The 23268-nt window shown below is 42.7% G+C and overlaps 1 protein-coding gene across 3 annotated transcripts in view; it reads right to left on the bottom strand.

The window, feature by feature from the left end:
• The window catches only part of oxr1a (oxidation resistance 1a), a 176910-nt gene that overhangs the window by 30504 nt on the left and 123138 nt on the right, over positions 1-23268 (bottom strand). For all 3 annotated transcript variants that reach the window (XM_064338057.1, XM_064338078.1, XM_064338068.1), the window contains 3 exons: positions 23130-23212; positions 10741-10848; positions 9074-9187 (listed from right to left, as the gene is read on the bottom strand). In XM_064338057.1, the coding sequence (XP_064194127.1) occupies positions 9074-9187; positions 10741-10848; positions 23130-23212 (305 nt within the window). The remainder of the gene's footprint in view (positions 1-9073; positions 9188-10740; positions 10849-23129; positions 23213-23268) is intronic.

Below are 23268 nucleotides of genomic sequence, written 5' to 3'. Positions count from 1 at the left end.
TTTTCTTGGCCTACCCGGAGAGCACGTGCTCTATTGATTTCAGTGGTCTTGCAGTGAGATCTATACTGTTCCACATTAAAGCGTTTACGCCAGGAAGTCTGTTCTTTATGTTCTTTAGAGTTGCCTCTCCCTTTTTAGGAAGGGGTAAACAAAAACAATATACAAAAATGATGGCAGTGATGATCATTTATTTATCAGCCACAGGTCAGCTCATTATGAGTGGGTGTAGATTTTCCTGTGGCACTAGTTTAATTTTTTTCACCTCGACCGTTTTCATTTGCAAAGGCAAAAAGGAGACCTTCAGGTCACAGGCGAGCGAGCAGCAATGCCTGGCATGTCACGACAGGCCTGATCACTGTCATGCCATTAGGAAACGAGTTGTGCTAATGTCAGCATTCAGGGCCTGATTCACAGAAAACCTTGTTCTTAAAATTTTGAAGGTAAAAACGAATTGGGATGGCAGGCATGCCATCCCGCCGAGTTACGCATTGGCGGGGCAGCATGCCCCATATTACACACTCAGCTCCAATAGCAGTGAGTTTCCACTGTGACTATGGGGAGTGGTGTACAAGTAGACTCAAAGGGTCTCAAAACAGCAGTCTCCACAGCTGGGAGTCTACTTAACATCAGACTCCATGGTTCAAACTCTTGTGAATACCAATCAATATTACCTGTTGAGCAGTAGGACTCAGTAGGTAAGAAAACACTCGGCAATCCAAACTGAGGAAGAATAAAAAAGAAAATTGCTCAAAAAAGTTAAATAATAAAAACTAGCAACATAAAAATATATTTTCTCATCATGCTGTCACATCCTGTGACTTTTATGATTAAAAATTCAAACTTTTTGTATTATTTTATCATTCAGCACAAAAATATTTTTATTGACGATTTTATGTAATCATAAAACAATGATGTAATGTAATCATTTATAGGTCCACATCAAATTCCTATTGAATAATTCCATTTTAAACTAATTGTCATTTTACAACACCTTTATCCTCTAGCCGTTTAATATTTTATCTTTCCAAAGTAAACAGCATCTCCACAGACGAGTGTTCACCGACAGTTACAGAAACGGAACTCTAACTGACGCAAAATGCTCGAGTTTCACAGAAACGGCACCTGCCGTTACCATGGCACTGACGTGAGTAGAAGGTAAAAGGAAGAGGGGGGGAAAAAACAGACGCTTTTATTGCCGTTATGAGTAGGACGTGTCTGTCCGTCACACACGGGTCGGCTGAAGACAGGGCTGAAAATGCACAGCCTGTTCTCCGCTCTGAAGGGACCACATGTTGGGTAACACGCTGGAGACAGGCAGCCTGCCAGTGAAGCGAGGACTGAACTTTAAAAAAAAAGATTTAACGGGCTACGCTGTGGTACCAGCCTGGGAGCTGCCATTAGCCTACCGATGACGCGCGACCAGCTGCTGCCAGTTGAGTGACGCGCCTCTCCTCCAATCGGCACCGATCGTGCTGAAAGGCCGCAGTGCGGCCTGTGGCCCGTAGAGTGGGGAATCGTCACCGGTGACCACAGGTCTCCTCGTGAGGGGTGGGGTGTGGGTGGCACTGGCCCACTGAACTCAATGGCCCAACTGACGAAAGCAAAAAGGATCAGAAAAGCCACGCTTGGCCCAACAGCGCCGCGACACGCAAACGCAGAATTTCACCAGGTGCTGCGACCGTCAAAAAAAGAGCATGCCAACCCACGGTAACAGAAAGCTTGGTACATCTTGCTCATAATCCATACACTTTCCCTAGTAACCTGCAAGGAAAATTCATTGTTGAGAACAATCCATTAATGGTCTCAGATAAATTAATCATACACACATACACATACACATTCAGTATTACTAAGGAGTTTTCTACAACAGGAAATAGGAAGTAGATAACAGGAATATTTAAAGAACAGAGTACCGCTGACAAAGAAATAGTAAACGTTATTTTGTTTCCTGGAAAACCTAATGTTTTCTTTACAATAGGAGAATAGATTAAAGTGATAGTTCGAGTAAAAGAAACACTAGGAGTAGGATTAGAAATGAATCGTTCACTGTGGGGTTGTTCAAGAATCCAATAAAGCAGGAATAAAATATACAACAATCTGCCAGATACTAAATTTTTCCTACTGGAATGAGTCATCTAAGTGGGAGGTAGTGATTATTGTTAAATGTGAGATCTGCGTTAATACCTTCCGCTGGCCCCCCTGGTTTGCCAATCCATGGAATTGCCATAATGTAGTATTTTATGTAGCATAATACAGTCTTTCAAATCTGAATCCATGGCTCCAGTACATGCCCCTCCTCATAAATCAACTTCATCAATGAGAAACACTGCGAGGCTATAACCATGCTTATTAACAATACACATTATGAGACCTTCAGAAAATGACAACTCATGTTTTTAGAATGACATATTCCAAAAAACTTTTCGAAAAGTTCATCTCAATCTAAGTCACAGTCATATTCAATCATACCCAAAATGGCAGTAACCTTTGAAAATCACTTTAAAACTAATGCAAACTCTGTCTGGTGTTTGACTTACAGCTCAGAGAACTTTCTAGTCCAGACTTGCGGCTCCACCTGGTGGTCAGACAAGTATCCTACAATCACAATAGACCAGCTGTAAACAGATACGTATTTTTATGAGTCTCTGCGATTACTTCTGCCTAACCTTGTGTATTACTGCAACCAAATTTTACAGCAAAAACCACCCCGTAAACTGTGCCAATTCACAGAAAACATCCTACTATTCTGCATAAGACAGATATGCCTTCACCCATCATATCACTGTGCTGTTTTGGACTCAGCTTCCATTGTATTTTTTTCCATACTTGTTTATACATATTTTTATTTCTATTTCTGTAGTGCTTGTCAGTATTGCATAAACGTGGGATATAAATAAAGCCATTATTATGATTATCATTAATGTCGTACTGCTGTCAAAGGCTGCCACAAGCAGGTAATTAACGCTGTCCCTTTGCCCTGCCTCTCGTCCCTAAATTTAGAACGCAGCGGCAGGAAGCGTGGGTGCTGGGACAGGAAGCGGCCAGCGAACAAGGCCTGGCACCGGTGCAGGGAACAGCACGGAACAGCATTCAGAGTGGACACGACGTTTTTCCCCCGCCCGAATGACGAACTATCCCGAACGCTGCCAGACACTGTCCGCGTCTGCAAGATGTCCGCAGATCCGCCGCCAGCCTAACTCAGACGCCGTGCCCGTTCTGCCAGTTCAGCCGGGCACGCTGTGCTGTCGCACCTCACACAAGCCCAATGTGATTCTTCATTTTCATTCGTTTTTTTTACATAGAAAAAAAAAACGTATCACCTGCGTAAAACACGTATTTGAAATATCTGGTATTCGTTTAATGCCGGAAAAATGTGAAACGCTCCAAGATCCCTGAGAATTTTAAACAAAGCGTGACAAAACCGAGAAAAAAGGCGTCTGTTCTGAATTTTCGTGAAAATAGATCTTTCTTTTATATCGGTCAGTGACCTGCAGGGATTTGAATGGTGTCTGAAGGGTTAAAGTATTAGTCTCATCTTATACGCAGCAGAATTAAAACTTAAACAGATACACTGCAGGCAATGATTAAATGGATATATTCACAGACATTCCATAAATGCATTATTCAGTTACCATTCGTGGAAATGCATTAATCTCCTTCCTTGTTGACCTCTTGGTTATGCAAACAGTAAGAAATCAGAGGTGTGTGCATTATCCAGGAAATAAAAAAAGCATTAACAAAGGGTTGGGCGACATTCGCCCCTGGAAATGTGGTTATTGTAGAATATGCTGCTTTATTGTGCTTCTAACTTGTTTTACTAAATGAAAATAAATGGGCCCACAATCTTTCTCAGCTCTAATGATTCTCCATTACCATAATTTGGCTATTAGCATTACTCAAATAATTTGGGCACCTAAATAATGGCCAGGAGACCGTTCTTATGTAATATTATTAAAAAGCTAGATCAGTGGATGATCTTAAGATTAACTATAACAACTATATTAGGTTGAAATATGAGCTTAATTTAATTACGAACCTCGGTTTTATTAGTTAGCAACAGTCTCTGAAGAATGTGGATAATTTGATAGACAGCCCCCTCAAATGCTATTCAGAGAATTTCTTCCATATAAAACAAACAATGAACACAAATCGATGGTGATAGCACTGTTTATCAAAGCATTGTAGTAGGACAAATATCTGTTCTACCATACTACAAAATATTGTCATAACTTTTTGCCAATGCAACTTCAGAGAACAGTACTATATCAGAGGCCAACCTCTCATTTGAAATTACAATAACCTTGAAAACATTCATTGTTTTATTAGTGCCAATTAAAAAGATTTAAACCAACATACTGGGAAATCTCACTGTACCTCAGTAGTACTGCACAGTAATATGTCCGAAAATGGTACCATCGAGCCCTTTGACAGTGCATGTGGAAGCCAGTGTGGAAATACAATACAATTATTTGCAAAAAAGAAAAAAAAAGAAAAAAGAAAACATGTTTCAGAGACTTTGTTTCAGAGTAGCTTTGTTTTTAGGTAAAAAATGCCTGTGGTAAATATTTTCAATGATAAATTCACGGCCTATTGAGATGCAATGTGTGAATATCCTTTAGACAATTGAGCAAGACTGGAGGAAAATATCCAATTGATTCTAATGGTCCAATTCATCACATAGACCATTGTTCAATTACAACCATTCAAATGTATTCTTTTTCCAACACCCAATTTCATCCTTAGCCCTGAACCCGCACAAAAAAAGCCGCTTAATTAAAAACTAATGAAGAATGTGCATGGTAACCCGGTTTATTAAAACCCTACTTTACTGCTGCCAAATAAAACTGCGCTCCTCCTGCTATGGGCCGCACTCCACAAAGTGATTTCCTCCCTCTTCTAAAGGCGAGGCCTTTTCCGCTGAATAATTGCTTTCTGTTTGGGGTGTCCGGACGCATGAGCTCCATTCATTAGCTCCTCTAAATATCAGACAGGACGTCTCTCTTTAAAGGCTTAATTCCGCCGCAGTCACACTCTCTCCTCTGATCCTCTTCCTCCGAGAGGAGAGAAACGCGCTCCTGTTCGAAAAGGCGTGACCTAAATAGATAAGTGCCCGCGGAACGTGCCGCGCTCTTCGCAGAAGGAATTCTGGTCCTGCCGCTGATTTGAGGAAGGATGTGGGGGGGGGGGGGGCGGGGGGGGGTGTGTGTTTTGCAAGGCGGTGGAGCCTTTGCAATGTTTGATTATGTTCGAAATGGCCGCTGTTGCTATGGGAATTGGGACAGAGCCGAACGACTCCGGGGCCTGGGGACGCACGCCGGTTATCGCGGTTGCCAAATTCGGGGTCGACGGGGCCCCTTGCGATACGGGAGCAGGGTAAAGCTTGTGAACTGGCAATGTGGTGCAGTGTCCGGTGCAGAACTGGTGGTTCTCCATAAATGGGAGTTAGAGAGAGAGAGAGGATTGTGGGATAAATCGCCTTGCCGGACGTAAATCTCCTTTCAGTCCTCAGGAAGTTACTGCTTAAAGTCTTACGGCCATTTGCTTTGGCTGCAAGGTTAATTACTGAACAATAAACACCATGCAGAGTTATTCATTGTGAAAATAATAACCAGGGTAAGCATATTGGTGGATGTACAAAACCAGTCATAATGACTACCTGCTATTTCTTTGGAACTGGTGTGCATGACTCCATTCGATTGCAGGATAATACAGGTAAAGCAGTTTTATTTCATTTTGAATTATTTTTCTAATTAAAATTATGCTTTTCCAAAAAATAAAATAAAAGTAAAATATGCTTTGCTCAAGTGTCTGTGTTACCTACCCAAAAGGTAGAGGCACAGGAACAGGCATATTACGTGGAGATTCCATATTATTATCAGATTTTTGATTCAGTACTACTCACAATTATTCATTTAAAATGCAGTGCGATATTGTTAATGCTGCAGTAACAGCCAACATGACAACAATTCTAATTAAACATTAATTTAGACCAAAAACACCTATAAACCACATTGCCTTGTAAGATAAATGATTAGGCTACAGCTTGCAAAGTAAAACCTCACTCACAAATCGCAGCTAGAAATTGTAATGTGTTGTCTTTTAGTTTGCCAGCTCATAAACAAGCAAGCGACATGCCTCTTTCAAGTGTCATTCTGAACAAAACTTATGCCCATGGAAATAAACTATTTAGCTTCCAATGCACCTCAAATTCCAATACAACCATATTGTTGCACTGTTCTCCCATGGAAGACGCTTCAAAGATGGTCAGACACAAGCCTAATGATAAGATTCAATTGCTGAAAAGAATACTTTGTCACAAGATGTTTATCATAGCCTTATAGTGCATAGAGCTCAGTTGCACTCACTAAATCCGAGATGGCTTGGATATAAGCCATCCTGCTAACTCATGTTACAGCACTTCACCTCGCATTAACACCCAACTATTCACACTTGCCGTACACACCTACCCTGTTCATCGGTACTGTACTCTATATATATATATATATACACATATATAGACAAACATATGCATGAAGTACCTTGCTGGGTCATCCAATGCAATACCTAGTAAATCAAATAAACGTCAGGCATTTATTCCTCAAGGACACAATAGCAGCGTGCCACCTGTGAATCAAACCTTCATCCAAAGAGTTACAAGTCCAGTTCTCAAACTATTATCCTATACCTGCAAAATACTATGCTGAGAAAATAGCATCCAAAAAGCACCATAATTTCCTGAAATATTGGATACGTTGTCAATAAACAAGTACATAGAAACGTGCCAAGACAATGCATTAAACATTAGAATTCAATGTGCCATAAACATATGAATTTCCAGTGGTAGTCCAAATGGAGGCAGCGATCCTAATCCAGAGCAATCTCTGGTGTCGCCCTTTGGTAGATAACATAGACAATAAAACAGTGCCAGGGAGCCCTGTTCCCTGAGGGCTGGTCTTTGCAGGTTTTCCACATCAATTACTTTACTTTGGTTTCATTAGCTGAGCAGCGAATCGCCAACGACAGTTCACTCGTAGATTAGACCATAGTAGAATATACATGACCACAGGAGCAGTATTTGCCTGTCATCCATGAGCTCATCAAAACTGAAATATAGGAAATGTAGCAAGAATGTTGGATGATGTCAATTTTTGCATTATTTCGATAATTAAAAGCAGAACTGCAAGAAATCAAGATAGTTGTAACCATTGAATTCAGAAAGAGCAGAGCAACATTACAGCATATTTTCTTACTCTACTACACAGAGTTACAGAGTAAACTGGGAAATGCATGCGGTACATGTGACATCTCCTATGGAACTTTTAACTTTGACCCTGTTCAAAATCAGTGGCTTACTGTGGCTAGCTTCATGCTCATAAAGGCATGTACATTTTAAATTGAAACTGCAGTGTTCAGACAGTGGTTTCAAAGCAAGGATGCAATGAACATCACAAACATTTGTAAAAGTAGACTCGGAAATATCTCTGGAAATGCCCATAGAAAAACACAAGAATAAGGACTACTTTCATTAATAATGCCAAAAAATGCCTCAAACGTCATACTTGCTTTGGTTTGAACATTCGTCCTTCAGAACTTCACTGACGTGCTAAGTTGCCCTTTATTACAAAGAAGTCACAGCTGACCAGAAATAGTAGTTTTATAAAATGTGGAAGTTCTTAGTGTACGTAGAGCAAGTACACCATTGTAATCCAATAAAGTTAGTTGTGCTAGAAAAGAAGGTCAAAACAGAGAGAGGAAGTCAGGTGGAGGCGTGAGTGCATGAAGTTACTGTATAAACCACCCAAGCCAACCAAATCAACCAGCAGAGATGTGCCACCACCAATGACATTACAGCAAGCCTATGTCACAAAAGTTAAAGCTTTCCAGACACTATCAGAGTCTGTGCCTTTACAGTTGAGGCATCTAATATGTAACTAGGTGTATGGAATTCTCCTTCAAGAAGCAGACTAATTAATTTTTACCCCACCATGAAAAACATTGCTGCTCCTTTTGTTTTCAAAAAAGTGGAATTAGGCACAAACTGCTATAAGGTCTACCTGCTTGTTGGCTGTATTGATTGTTTTGTTCTGCCTTTCCCTTTGCACAGATTAAAATTGCCTAGCCTTTCTCTGCTGAAATAACAAGCATCTGTGGTGCTGATTCTTGCTGATTCTTGGCAGTACCAGGGAAAAGACCGTGTTTATTTATATATTCGTACTGCACCGGGAGCTCATGGAAGGCAGGCAACAGGGGGTTTATATAGAAAGGCAAATTATAGCTGTTTTCTATTGGTTGAGCCCTGTACAGAGACAATAACGGGAAGTAAGCAAGGTTGGTGGTATGACAGCATGGTACACCGAGTGAGCACTGCGGTTTTGACCAAAAAATGCTGTTCATTTCAAGCTCAAATTGGAATATCCACATAGGCACAATGGATGATATATAAGTAACATGTTCTTCAGGGAACAGCCCAAAGTGCTCTATACAGTATATTTATTATAAATAACAGACTTGCTGAATATCTTAGTGATAAAAAAATATGAGATGGATGGAGAGCTCATTTGTTTGTATACACAGTAATTTAGTGGTCTGCCATAACCCTGTTCCAATCTTGCTATTCTTGCTGCTAGTTCAGACAAAGCAATTTCATAACACATAAAGAAGTGATTCTGAAAAATACATTGTCTTACACAGCAAGAGAATACTAAACAAGGGAGTGACCAACTGATAATGCCTTTTCACTAACAATCTGAGTTATAGTTTTTGTCAAAGCACAGTGGTGAATCACAAAAAATTTGTAAATACAAAAAAATATATGTTACTGCAGTCCCATTAGAAAGGCATGTGTCATGTCTACAGTACAAGAGCTGTCCCTCACACAGCAACAGCAAGGGTGAATCTGCGATACAAGCAATAACCTCTGGCACTGACCAGAGAGCTGCCTGTCAGGCTAATCAGGGGGAAACTGAAGACCCTGCAGCCCTGCAGGGAGGGAAGCATGATGGCGTGCGGCTCTTCTGATTGGTGCGTGCAGCATGACTGAGGGCACAGGGCTCGGAGGGAATCGTGAACGTACCGTCACTTTCTCTAAGTCTGCCGAGGAGAAGGAGGGAGACAGGGGGCTGATGGGACTGAGGGAGGGGGAGCTGCCCACACTGGAGATGTACTCAGGATCAGGAACGTACAGAACCTGCAAGCACAATCCACGTTGTTTTTTACACAGGAAGGCTGTGGGGGCACATGCAAATGCACATGCACATATACACACACACACACACACACACACACACACACACACACACACACTTTCACACGCTCTCACTCTCCCGTGCGGTAACATACCCACACACACACATGCACACACACACGCTCACGCACACAGGCACATATACACACACGCACACACACACACATACACACGCACACACACTGCTATATATAAGCACTCCAACACAAACACACACACACACAGTCACACGGTTTCAGGCAACAGAGGATAGAACAGAAGCATTTCAGAACAGGGTTATCTCATCAGAAATAAAGGTGTTTGGTTGCGGAGAGCTGGGCGAATAATTACATGGCAGCTGAAAGATAATTTATGTGACTTTCACTGGCTTTCGATAGAGCTGAAAACATTACACAAGAGCTGCTAAAAGGACCAGCGGGGACCAGCAGCTGCTGTCCTTCCAAATGAAAAAAAACACGGAGGGCGTTGGAGCGTGTTCTGAAAAGGGCCACACATGCTGTGGTGGTAACGTTTAGAGAAGGCTCCGACCCACAAAACACACACACATAACCATAACAGGTACACGCAGTGAGGGTATGTGGGCAAGGAGAAACACAAATAACACAAATAACAATCAGGTGACCGAGATTAAACAACAAGCCATTATTTATCAAACAACTTCTACTGCTACCGCTAGTACTTCTCATAATGTTTCAGGTATTTCCATCATTCAGTCCGGGATTAGTAAGTGGAAGACGACTTACTAATGTAGTGAAAATGCCTAAGCTTGCCTCTGAGGCCTACTTTCTGAAAATGAGTTTGAGAGGTACCCTCGCAGTTGCTATGCATCTCGGAGAGGCCAGATTGGAGCTTCAAGAATAAGAGATCAGAAGTTTGAACAGATGGTCTAGAGTGTCAGGGCTGAGTGGGCCAGACTATTGTAAATGCCTGGCAGGTAGGGGGCTTCAGGGACAGAGCCCTCTTGTCATTGCAAGCCCCACAAAGCCCTCTTAAACAGAGGAGGACTCTCTGTGACCTCTCAGAAACCTCCAGGCAGCAAAACTTTCTACATCTCAACTCACACAGGAACTTCAACAGGACTGACCTAAACAGGACCACGACTAGTCTTTCACTCTAGAGGGTCTGACTATCGACTGGCATGCCTAAACATATTTAATTTCGCTTTGTCTCTGCGATGAATCATCCGCTGTATTATTTAAAGCTGAAGTTGGTCTTCTTTGCTGAAAAGCAGCACAAAAGGAGACTCTTGAGCTCCTGTGCCTCAATTGCTTTGACATACGAGCATTCCGCAAGCACTGTTCTCAGGAGAGCCAGCGCTGTGGGCAGAGGACGGCTCAGAAAGCAGAAGGAAACTAGCAGTGCTGTCAGACAGAGGGACTGAGAGCCAGATGAGCCATGACAGTGGGTGGAGTGCGGTGGCTGAGTGCGGCAAGGGTGGAGGGTGTGACGCGTAGCCTGTCGGCACACGGAGGGAGGGGGTCTCGCATCGTCCACACCTGGCCGGGAACGACCGCTCTGGAGAAGAGCTTGTTCAGCTGAACGAGCTCATTGGGGGTCGTGTCAAACTTCAGCGCAATGCTGTTCAACGTGTCCCGCAATTCCACCTGGACCAGAAACAGAGAGAGAAACACACAGCGTCACACTCCTGGTTTTTTCGGGTTAGTTAGTTAGCAAAACTCCTTTATGAAAACACATTCAAATTTTGTAATTTAATCAGTGGGCATCACATAGAGGTCTTGGTTGGTCATTTTCTTTGACACAGAACATCAAGTACAACAGACTCTGCTTGGACCAAACTGTGTCAGACGCTTTCTCCAGAGAGCCCTTGTCTGCCTATTTCTCCTTGGGCAGCAAGAGATTTGACTGCTTTACTTTTCTGTCCAATCATGGGGGAGAAACATAGCTTTTCTTGCAAAGGACACATTTTTTTTTGTTATTAAAACCCATGCCAAGGGGAACAGTGAATGGGAATGTTACAGAAGCCTGAAGCCTCGTGGTACGGGAGGTACTGCGTACAGTACATACAGTATCTTTCCTTTGTTACGGGAGAATAGTGGGTACATACAGCATCCTGCCTTGTTACTGAAGAATTGTGGGTACATACAGTATTCTGCCTTGTTACTGAAGAATTGTTTGTACATACAGCGTTCTGCCATGCTACTGGGGAATTGTGGGTACATACAACACCCTGGCTTGCTACTAGATAACTGTGGGAACATATAGCATCCTGGATTGTTACTGGAGAATAGAGGGCAAATAACACTCCTACTGTGTTACAGTTTGGGTGACACCAGATCTACAAAAAGCAGAAGAGTGTACTTAATAGAAGCCTCACACAGACAGATTCGCCTCCTTACTATATCAAGTAAACCAACAGAAACATGAGAGTTGATCTCATTAAATAATGGTGGAGGGCAAGCACAGTGATGAACTGTGGCAGACTGGAGACGGAATCCTTTCTTTCTTACTCATTTCAGCACAACCGGCTGTATGCTTAGACCACAGATCAGACAGCACGGACTCCAGACCTGACAGCACCAGGATACTCGAGATACTACAGTAATTTCAATGACCTTCTCACGAATACTCGTACAGTCTTTCTATCTGTGGGAAAGTAATTCAACAACATGAGCAGGGGAAAGCATGCTGCAGGCTACACAGTGCAGAACAAGCCAAAATAACAGACTAGACAGACAACGAGGAAAATTAACAGAGCAGTATCAGCCTTGTTAACACACATTCACCTGTGACAGCTGGGGTATCGTTTTCCTAAGCATCCTGACAGGAGCCTGGAGATACATTTATCAATAGCTCCATAGAGAATTCTGTTTCTGGCAATGACAGCAATGGGATAAGGGGTTGACTCAACGGACGCTTTGCGGGAGTTGAAACTTCCTCAAAATTAAAATGAGTAAGAGTAAGTTTCTTCTGAAATTCCCCATCATGGCACAATGCAGCCATTCCTCATTACTGGGCTTAAAGTCAAAGCTCACTTTCTGGATTTTTTAATACAGTGAGCTCCACAATGTTTTGGACAAAGACAATTTTCCTGATTTGGCTTTGTACTCCACAATTTTAGATTTGTAATCAAACAATTCCCATGTGGTTAAAGTGCACATTTTCAGCTTATATTTATACATATTTTTTTTATACATTTTGGTTTCACCACGTAGAAATTACAGCACTTTTTATAAATAGTCCCCCCCCCCCCCCCCCCCCCCCCAATGCAGGGCATCATGTTTATGATGGTGTTGCTGATTAGCCAGGTGTCTTCAGTTGCTTCCTTAGGGCAGTTAAAAGAGAACTTTCAGTATCTAGCTTTGAAATCTATTATTATTAACATTAGGACCAAAGTTGTACCAATGAAAGTCAAAGAAGCCATTATGAGGCTGAGAAATAAGAAAAAACAGCCAGAGACATAGGCCAAACCCTTTGGCTAACCCAAATCAAATGTTTGGAACATCATTAAGAAAGAGAGCACTGGTGAACTCAGTAATTGCAAAGGGCCTGGGAAGCCAAGGAAGACCTCTAAACTCGCAAGACATCATAAAGCAGAAACTTCTGTAAATATTTTTTCATAGGGCAAAAAAATGTCAGTTGTCATGGACACGACCCAGGAATACAGAGGTCATATTTCGTGGGACAGGCCCACGGAGTGCCCTGTGCTGTGGGGGTTAAAAGCTGACCAGAGGGGCTGCTGAAGGCTTGGGGGGGGGGGGGGGGGGAGGTGCTGCGGTATGGGGAGGCCACTCTGGTCCAGCCTTTACAATCAGCTGCCCAACGGTACTCCCCTGCAATGCTGCATCACCACCCACGGAATTCAGAAGGAAGTGCGTCCTTCAGTAACTGGTTTTATTTGGTTACTGAGAGTTAGGCTATATTTTGCCTGAATTGCCTAACAGTGACTGACTAAATCTCACATGGTTACCAACATCTGTGCTTTGACTTTATCATCATAAAACAAAATTACATCAATTGTTAAAGGAATGAGAATTTCTATGCATCACCATGCATCAAAACTTTGGCGACAATTCATTGGGCAAACAGTGACATTCAAGTGAAAAATGAACTTTGCACCCTTTATCTAGACCAAAGGTGCACAAACTTTTTCCATGATGACCCAAAGATATCAATCCATGCTTTTTGCAACCCAAAATGTTGGCATTTTCATTAATAACAATTATTTGATAATTAATTGTTAAACTTCTGACAATAGCCATGTTTTTAATACCTAAAAGCTAAATGAAAGTACAAAGTTACTGAAATTAGTAGGCAATTAATCACAGAAAGCACAGTCAAATTAACAGAACGTAAGGCTTTATCAGTGAATTATAGTATGGGTTAAGTGCTCAAAGCTGCCAGACAGAAACCCGCAGGATAAAGATTTTTCTCATTAACATAACAGTCATTATCAGCGAGTCTCTATTTAATGAGACCTACAATATCAGCCACTTATCCATTTCACAGTTAGAAATTTTAAGCAAATTTCCAATGATAATATTTCTATATATTGCAAATATTTCAATATAGCCAATATTTCAATAACGTTACTTTTTTAAGTCAAAAGAACAAAAAGATTGTATCACGATGAATAGCTAAAGCCGCTGACTATCCTATGTTGTATGAGCAATAAAAAAGTTAATTAGGTAGAATTGGCGCCATTTCATGGAGTGCAGTACAAATGATGCACCAGTCAACATTAAAGCAGCCATTTACGAGATAATATGAAATACACTGCCAAATGCAAGCAACAAAAAACATGTTTTAACTACAGTGGTTTTTCTATTTAGCATTTACTTGTACAAGAATAACTTTAATGAATAACTTTAATGAATGCACTGCATTGTTGTGCTAAGCTACAGGATACCACAACCAAATAGATACCAAACATAAATGACTTCTGGTGAGGGGGATGAGAGAATGCCGTGTTTGGTGTGAATTCAGGGCAACTCATAATGATTTCACGACCCAATACATACCCAACGCACGACCCAATACATATCAGCAGTACCTACTCTGTGTGTCGCAACCCAAGTCTGGGTCGTGACCCACAGTTTTTGGGTTGTAAACCACCGCTGAGCTAGACCTCAGTAAAGGCTTTGTAACTGGACAGCCAATTTATTACAAGGCCAAAAATAATATGCCATTTTTTAAATATGTGTTTGGTTATATTCAGTCTGTGTATGTAAATATTTGTAAATATTCTTTTGTTGCTTATTACCTCACTTGTTACTCATTAGTAGAAAGAGATGATTTCCAGGTGAAGAAAATCAACTCAATAAACTTGGGGGTGTGCACATGTATTTAAAGGTGGACCACTACTTCAGCAGTGCAGTGTTTTGACAAAGGTCACTGGACTGAAAAATATACAAAATAAGAGATGTATGCAGGAATGCAGTACATGGTGCACTGCTGCCAAAATAACTTTTGAGATATAAGTGAACTGCTTCAATCAAAAAATTAGCTGCAATCCCACAGCAAGGTTACTCTTTCATAAACCTGTCCAGTTTTAAAGACAATTCCTTCATGTTTGATTTTGATTGGCCAAGATGGCGATTTTGGCATCATCTTTCAGAAGTTCAGACTGAAGGAGTTTCAGAGATTCAGTTTTTCGATTTTCATTCTCAGACTGTCCTAGTATTTAGACAGCCAATGTAAAAGAAGATTTTTAGCTGCCTTGTTGAAGAACAGACACTTCATGTGATCTTCATTACCTAAACATTTTAGACAAGGCTTGAACTTATTGGGTTGGCGATGAAAGAGGAACAACAGATTTAAAAACAAAATGCCTTTTATCAACACATTTATCATGCTGGAAAAGGAAAAATGTATGATTATGTGGCATTAAAAAATTGTAGGCTATATTCTATGACAATGCTTGAAAATGCTCTATGAAAGTGAAATGTTTTGACTGAGCAGAAATTCAGAAATGGAATGCTTTCATATTTAGGCAATGTTCAGAGTACAATTCGAAGAGGAGCGATTCCATCCTATGAATTTCGTAACTACATCCAGATTATCCTTACATCCGACAGGCAACCACCGTATGTTAATGTATTTATCACACAAAAAACGCATGCCCGCATGCACACACAAAGAGGTGGAGAAAAATATGGGTTAAAGAGAATGATGAAAATTCTCGAGTGGCTCTACAGTAGGCTAATTATCTGTATAGCACTGAGACGCATGTTTTCCAGGGGTTTTAGGGTGTACAAGTGCGTACTGTGGTCCCAAACTCAGAAATGAATGCTGGTTGGCTAGTAGCACAGTATTTCAATATGGCTACTCAAAAAGATCAGTCTCCACAAAGAAAATCTTTGGGCAACACAGTAACTATACACAGACAGCCTCCCCTGACTTTGCTATACTGCAGAGATAACGAAACAAAATGACTTAACGGGTTCGCACTGTAACCAGTAGCCTAACTTTTCATCTGTAGCACATATTCAATCTTCGTGATTTATGAGGTTGAGGCATTTACTGTAGAATAAAAACCTAAACAATAGATGCAATTGCAATAATAGCCTATATGATGACACCAAGGCTGTGCACTTGTTCAATACTAAGAATGGCAAAGCCACACACTGCATAGATCATATGGGTTTAAGTTAAATGTACGCGTGTCTGCATATGTCACTATCCATTATTGGCTGTAGGCTACATTATGAGGTTAGACAAGGGGTTGGCACTTCGCAGTTATGCTCTTGCGTTGGGCTGTGGGGAAAAATATCTCACCGAAAACTGAAATGCATGAAATCGTACATATTTTCATGAATTTGGCATAAAACATGGCCTTGTCTTGCCATTCTACAAATCATAGGCTAATTCTTTGCCTGACCTATAAATGCAGCCATTCATCACACACAACACTCAAGTGCATTTCTTCATTTAACATTTTGTACAATTGCATTAAATTAACAGCTGCGCAGCAGATTAATTTCAGAGGAAGATACTTCGGTTTACAGTTTTTTCTTTTTTTCCTCACAGGAAATTTCAAAGGTTTAACTCTGGCATAACAAAAATCTAAAATAGGAACACAAACAATGAGCCAGCATTGTTCCCGCACAAGATGCCCTGCAAACAGGGTCATTAAGATTATCTGGGGGGAAAGAAAACAAAGAAAGGCTTCTGGCACCTCTGTACTATTTTGTTGCATGTGTACTAGAAAAGGCTTGAAGCTGAGCTTAAGATTTTCACCCACCCACCACATGTGAGCTGAATAATGCCTCCATCAACAATCAAAATTCAGTTTGTTCTAATAGCCAAATAATAGACGCAAGCAGTACATAGCTATTTGACCTATGACAGACACCCCATTGTCTGAACCTTATGGCACTTGCTGTGCGCAGTTATGCTAAGCTATACTGTGCACTGTAGCATTTCATTTAAATTCATACTCATTCCACTGTGCCCCTCAAAATGCACCAATTACTTTTGAATCTTTTTTCTTGTATATCAGACAGATCATAGATTTGATCGTCAATCAAGCGTAATTTTTTCATGTAGCGCTTTATAACACATTAGGATACATGCAGCATCAGCAAAGTGAAATGCGGCAGCCGCAGCTCGGGCGAGCATCCAGCCTAACTGACGAGTCCTCCTGGAGCTGAGTTAAAGGGCAAATGTAACCCTGAAGAACCACTCGAGTGCACCCACCACAGATCTGAAACGGTCTCCTTTCATAGGGGCAACTCCGGTCAAAAATAAACTTAGATTATGTGCATTACGCCGCGCCTGTGAAGCGCTACCTCTGTGAAGGAGAACCGCGCTTCCACAGAGCGGGTGGCCCGGAGATGAACCCCGCTAACGACCGCTAATGATGCAGTCGGAATTCGCTGGGAGAGATCAGTTCTGTACGCGCAAGTCTCCGATTGATTAAAGACTCAGACAGGCCGAAGATAAACTGTCTGTTGGTACAGATATGTGTTTACTGCGCGTGGTGAATATTTTATCGCTTTGAAATGTGTACTTGTCCTCGATAACTTTCTCCCGCTGCCTTCAAACAACAGCTCAGTAGAGCTCCAGTTACTGCGTTTGGCTCTGGAGTTGATGCTTCGGAAGGATCATAAGTAATGTTTCATGTCCGTCATACAAAATAAGAGTTTGACCAAAGTGCTCTTTAAAAGGCCCCATGAAGCCAATGAAACAGCACTTTCTCTCTAATGTGAGCAGCGAAGAAACACACACACACACACACACACACTGCTTAGTCCCAGATGTGAGTGTTTACCAGATGTGAGCTGCTCTTTAAGCTGACCTAGTGTAACCTGCTGACTAGATGAACGCCACATTAAAAAAGTAACATAGTTCTGTTGTTGATTAACAAGTTACTGCAAGAACTGTGGTGTTTATAAGCAGACCCATAAGGCCTGCTCAACAAAAACAGCTAACTGTTACTCCATGCACTTCAGGTCATCAAATGCCCCAAACCCACTTCTCAGCTTTCATTAGCAAAGCTACATCTGTAGCTAGTCATCTTTCTAAAAACAACATGAAGGTGTGATAAGACACACAGCCTACTTATGTGTGCCAAGCCACTGGAAAAAGAGAAATAACAGGAATAGCCACTTAAGGTATGCAATATGACATTAAAACAAAGTATACACAGTTGTGTTGCTACCATATCTAGTTAGCTAGCACAATAGTTAAGCAGTGAACATGCTTCTTCCTTTCTGCACTGCAGTGACCCAAATAAAATACAAAAGACTGGATCTTGGTTGGTGTTTTATTTAAACACAGCTATATTAGCTGGGTAGCTAGTACCTACATACAAGGAAAAGTGCAAGCTCCAGACCTATTAGCCTTTATATACAGAACTGAATGTAGCCAATACACTGTTTATATACAGTATAAACACAACTTGAAAAATATGATTCTGATCCACAGCTTTGCTCTGGCTGAATCTATCTGCTCATCCTGCTCATTCTCCAGGCGAGTTTCTGAACCATGAACCCTGAACCATGAACCATGAACTGTGCCGACAAACATCACATAGGCTAGATGCGGGCACACATAGAGACTTAATCAGGGGGAAAAGGGAACCCAGGTCTTAATGAATCTGAATCAGTTTTGGGATTGTGGTCAGATACACGACTAGCTCTCTTGACAAACAAGCCAAGAACACTGAAATATACTAAAGAACAACACGTCCGGCAGAGTATGAATTTATGAATGTAACTATGGCAATTTAATGAAGGAGGCTGTAAAGCTAATAGGCTAACCACTCTTACCATTGACTCTTTCTCGCTCTGTCTTGATTTCTTATGCATGCGCACACACGCACACACATGTACACAGTAATCCTGAGCTTGGGCACTGTCCCCACACATCCCAGAGTAAAAGCTACTGATGTATAAAATTCAATATCAACACAATGTAACCAGTCAAACACCCTGCACTGGCTACAGCATCAAACTGTAAACAAAGCACTGACATCAAGCAGTTCCATCACTCGGAATCTCAATTTTGTGTTAAACGTCCCAATTATCTGATTATGGCAAATTGGTAAAACAGTATAATGATGCATGGCAGAAGGAAAGCTGAACAAATGCTGATGCACTTCACAGGTAATGATTCAGGAAATTACGCAAATGATACGAATCAAAGGGGGAAAGTTTCAAATGAACAGTCAACCACTCAAACGGCGCAAGTCCTTGATGTCGCCTGAATGTCAAACAGAAGAATGAAATGGCCCGCCGGCTCACAACATAAGATGAGGCATAGGGTTTTTAGCATGACAGTTGCCATAGCGACTTCATCATTACTACCCTGACGGCATTGCACTGCCTAACTGCACAGATGATCATTTAAGGGTCTAATTTTAGAACAGCGGCTTCTGACAGAGGTCACATTACGCTATCCAGAGGGCGCTTTTCAAATGTTCGCCCTCCCATTCCCCAAGGCCACGATCCCGGACCGAAGATGCATTATCCAGTCTCACTCTCAAAGGTCACATTCAGGACTTTGTATTGGCAAAGTCAAAGGATACAAGCATGACTCGCTTAAAAAACAGCCTGTGTCGCATATCAGGGAAACGATAATGCGCTGCATCTCGGACGTTTCTCCACAGGTTCAAAACTCAGAGCGCATTAGCATATTCCTGAGCTGGACACAAAGGCCCGAACATTAGGAAGGGAGAATAAAGACATGTGCTGACGTGCTGTAGCTTCCAGAAGAATGCTGATCATGGGGTCCCGCGCACTGGAGGCACTTATTCCAGGTGAGGCTAATGCGCTAGCCGCATTCCCACGGAATCGTCGTTATGCGAATGCTGACTGCGCTAATGGTTGGCTTCACCTCTCAACATCAGAGAGAGAGAGAGAGAGAGAGAGAGAGAGAGAGAGAGAGAGAGAGAGAGAGAGAGAGAGAGAGAGCTACACTGCAAAGCTCTGGGAAACAAAATAATAATAAAATGTAATCAAAGGAGTGATAGTAAGGCAGTGGGAGTTGGGTTGCTGTTCCCCTGTGAGTCATTTGTTTCCGTTACGTTCTTAATGCAGAAGCACTCAGTGTACAATTGAAAAGTAACCGATTTAACATACTGACATGGTGGAGCGTGATACACTGGCTAAAGCTATGACCCTTTCATTGGGGACATCTTCACCATAACAAACAACATGCAGCAAAAATAACATGTACATAATATTTGTTTTCATATTCACAACTGGGAATTTATAAATAATGCGTCAATAAAGCATGTGCCACAAATAATCTGTGATTGCGTGACTAGTTTATTGGAAATACAGTAGAGGTCTTTATCCTCAGCAAACAATTAAACTGAACTGAAGCTATGCACTGACCTATAACAGAAACAGTTACAGATCCACCACTGGATCTAAACTAAGCCAAATTGTGCATGACATCATTAACTAGATTCAAGCCAATTACAGATATTAAAGATTTATCCTTGATTAATATCTTGGCAACAATTTTTTCAAAAAACCCAGTAGAACATGAGACACAGATTGAGCTCTTACAGGCAGTTGTGAAATTCCTGCAGATTCACATCATTCAGTGTGGTGTCGCACAAGTACTGAGGGACTGAAAATGAACATTTGCAGAGTAACTGCCAAGGAATTAAAAAAACAAAACAATACAAAACAGAGCGCCTAGCCAAAAATACACTTTGACCGCAGCGGAAGGCTACAAACAATGAAAGCATGCATAGTCAAGAGAATATTTCGGAAATTCAACAGAAAGAGTTGGAGCATCCGATGCACAACACCATGTGGGAGCATGAACTAGGCTACACAATTCTATTTGCAGTCAACACTGACGTGAAATAAGTGCCCGACTTCTAGGAGTTTGCTTCGCTAAAAATGTCAGATACAAGATAAACTGTATTAGCATAGTCAGCTAAAGCCAACAGTTAACCAAATAGCTAAATGACAAATAGAACATTTATATTTTGAATAGCTAGCCACTGTTAGCAGATGCTATCAAGCTACATAGCTATCTCCATGCAGCAGACACAGGGCAATATAAATATTTATTTCTAGTGCCCCCTCCCAAGGATGCACATTTAGGGACATAGCTGAGCAAGGGGATCCAGCCCTTGCCTATTTAAAGGACTCTCAATTGGCAACTTTTTGATCCAACATGGCTGCTGAGTGAATAGTTGCCATTGATATAAACATTGATTTATCATGCACACACTAGACACCAGAGCTGTTTACCAAATTCAAAAAAGGTAACCAACCTCCACCCTCTCTAATAAGACAATATTATGATTTTAAAGTAAACTGCTTATGCTTTGTTGCATATTGAAGAATACAGACATTATATTGTAATGCAATAATACAGATGATTTTTAGCCAATACATTTTAGCAGGCAAGATGTACATGTATCCACTATCTAATATGTATACGCAAAATAATCTTTGTTTTGCTGTAAAGGTCATGTTCTTCATTGTACACAAAACGCACAGGGTCATGGGAGATGCAAACGGTAACAGTACCCTTCAGGGTAATATAAATAAAGTAATATAAATAATTTGAGCATGGGATATTTGAGCATGACATTAGCTTTGCAGAAAAAAATCATAAATACTATATAGCTCATAACATTTATAGAAATAGCCATGATGCATTCGCAAATCCCATGAAACCAAATTGAGGAAAAATAGAATAGTGGAGTTCATCTCAGAGAAACTGGACTGGAAGTGACTGGCTGGTCCCTAAACCCCACTGTTTACTCCAATTGTTGTCTCTAAGTCTTCCCTTGTAATTGGATGGAGGTCAGCCAATCAGTGAGTCCCACAGAAAGAAGCAGCTTTATCAGTGGCTAAACAGATGGCTCGCAATTGTTGTTTCCCCTCCCAATGTTTAGAAGGGAGATTCTTTCGATAACGGAAAGGCATTCCTTTCCTGTGGGGTGAAGAAGATTATAACCTTATCTGGCGAAGACCAAAATCGTGAACAACAGACCCTCCCTGCGCTACCCAAGGAGACCAGTCAGAGAGAAGGCGGGCACCCGATCACCGCGATGCTCTGTAAACCTGGCGGGACAGGCGGCCTTCTCCGGGGGGGGTCTGGCATCGCGACGTCAGCGCGGGCCCTCAAATCCATCACAACACCTGCGAGGCCGCGGAAGCCACCGGAAGGAGCCTGGCGGGGGTCCGCGAGACGGCAACGCACGCTGCGCGAGTGAGATACGCGCGCCTTCCCGCTGAATCTAACGTCTGCCTACTGTATTTACTCACCCCCAATCCCCCCCAAACGCCCCCCCCCCGACAAACCGGTCTTTCCCTGACAAATATCCTGTCGCGTTATCGGCCACTTCTCACGCCCCGGCGACGAAAACAATCGGCTTGTCAATCACCGGTGGGCGGACAGAGATGGATACGCGGGAGGGGCGTTAGGAACGGCACCTGCCCGGAGCGGGAAAACGCTTGGAAGCGCAGAGCGCGGGAGCCAAACACCCCCCTACCCTCAATCCCTCCCACCCCCCCCCCCCCCCAACGCGCACATACAAACACACACACACACACACCCCTTGGACACCCGCGATCGCGACCGGCGACAGGAGGGACCAGATGTGGAGCGGCGACCAGATGCTGGGGCTCGGCGCTAAACGAGGCTCAAATTGATCCGCTGGCGAGCTGACAGCTCCGGACACCGGCGCTGCTGCCGTCGATCGCCCCCCCCGCCCCCCCCGTCGCCGCCAGGCACGGCTCCGCCGCCGCTACCCCGCCGTAACCGCGGAGCCCGATCCTGCCTGACTACAGCTGGATTTGAGGGTCATTTCAAGAACACAAGGCAGGAGCCCCGGCTCCATCTTCAGTTACTGCCCGAGAACCGAAGCTCTCCCTCTCCCTCTCCCTCTCTCTCACTCTCGGTTTCCCCCAGCCACACAGACACCGAATCAATAGAGATGATAAGGCAGTTGGAAGGTCATTTGTGAACACAGTGCTGGAATGCCTGCTGATAACTGGCGGGCGCAGAGAGAACAAGCTGAGCGAGAGCTGATAGCGGAGAGCTTTTCCGCTTTCACACGTGCGAAAATAAACACGCGAAAAACCCCTCGGCTCGCGCTCCCGAACGCCAGCCTCGGACCGCACGCCGAACCCGTTTTGTTTTGTCGGCGCTCTTTGCGTTAACGCGCGTGATCTTTGCGTTATCGCCGCCGGGCGGAAGCCTGCCAAGTCCGCGCGGAAAGCGCTCGCTGTCAACAACGGAGGCAAAACAAGAAAAAAGCGGCGCACGTGCACGATGTGGAAGGCTCGACCGCGAACCGCCTATCAACGAGCATGGGCGAGACTTCCGCCAGGTACGGCAGGCACAACAGAGCGCTCCCGCCGTTAGCAGGAGAGAGAGCGCGAGCGCGAGCGGCTTCCGGAAAAGAAAAAAAATGACACGGGGAAAAGAGCCCCTCACGTTTACTCACGGAATATTCGACGGTCCCCTTCGGTCTCTGGAAGGACATGCGGCGGCCATCCTTCTTCTCCGGAGTCTTCTTCTGGCCGGTATCTGAAAGCAGGCGAGGCAAGGTGCGCATTACGTTCATGTTCCTCTCCCCCAGCTTG

The sequence above is a fragment of the Anguilla rostrata genome, chromosome 1 (genome assembly GCF_018555375.3).
Source record: "Anguilla rostrata isolate EN2019 chromosome 1, ASM1855537v3, whole genome shotgun sequence".
Taxonomy (NCBI): domain Eukaryota; kingdom Metazoa; phylum Chordata; class Actinopteri; order Anguilliformes; family Anguillidae; genus Anguilla; species Anguilla rostrata.
The sequence above is the reverse complement of the archived record's forward strand: the minus strand, read 5'-3'. Positions and strand labels throughout refer to the sequence as shown.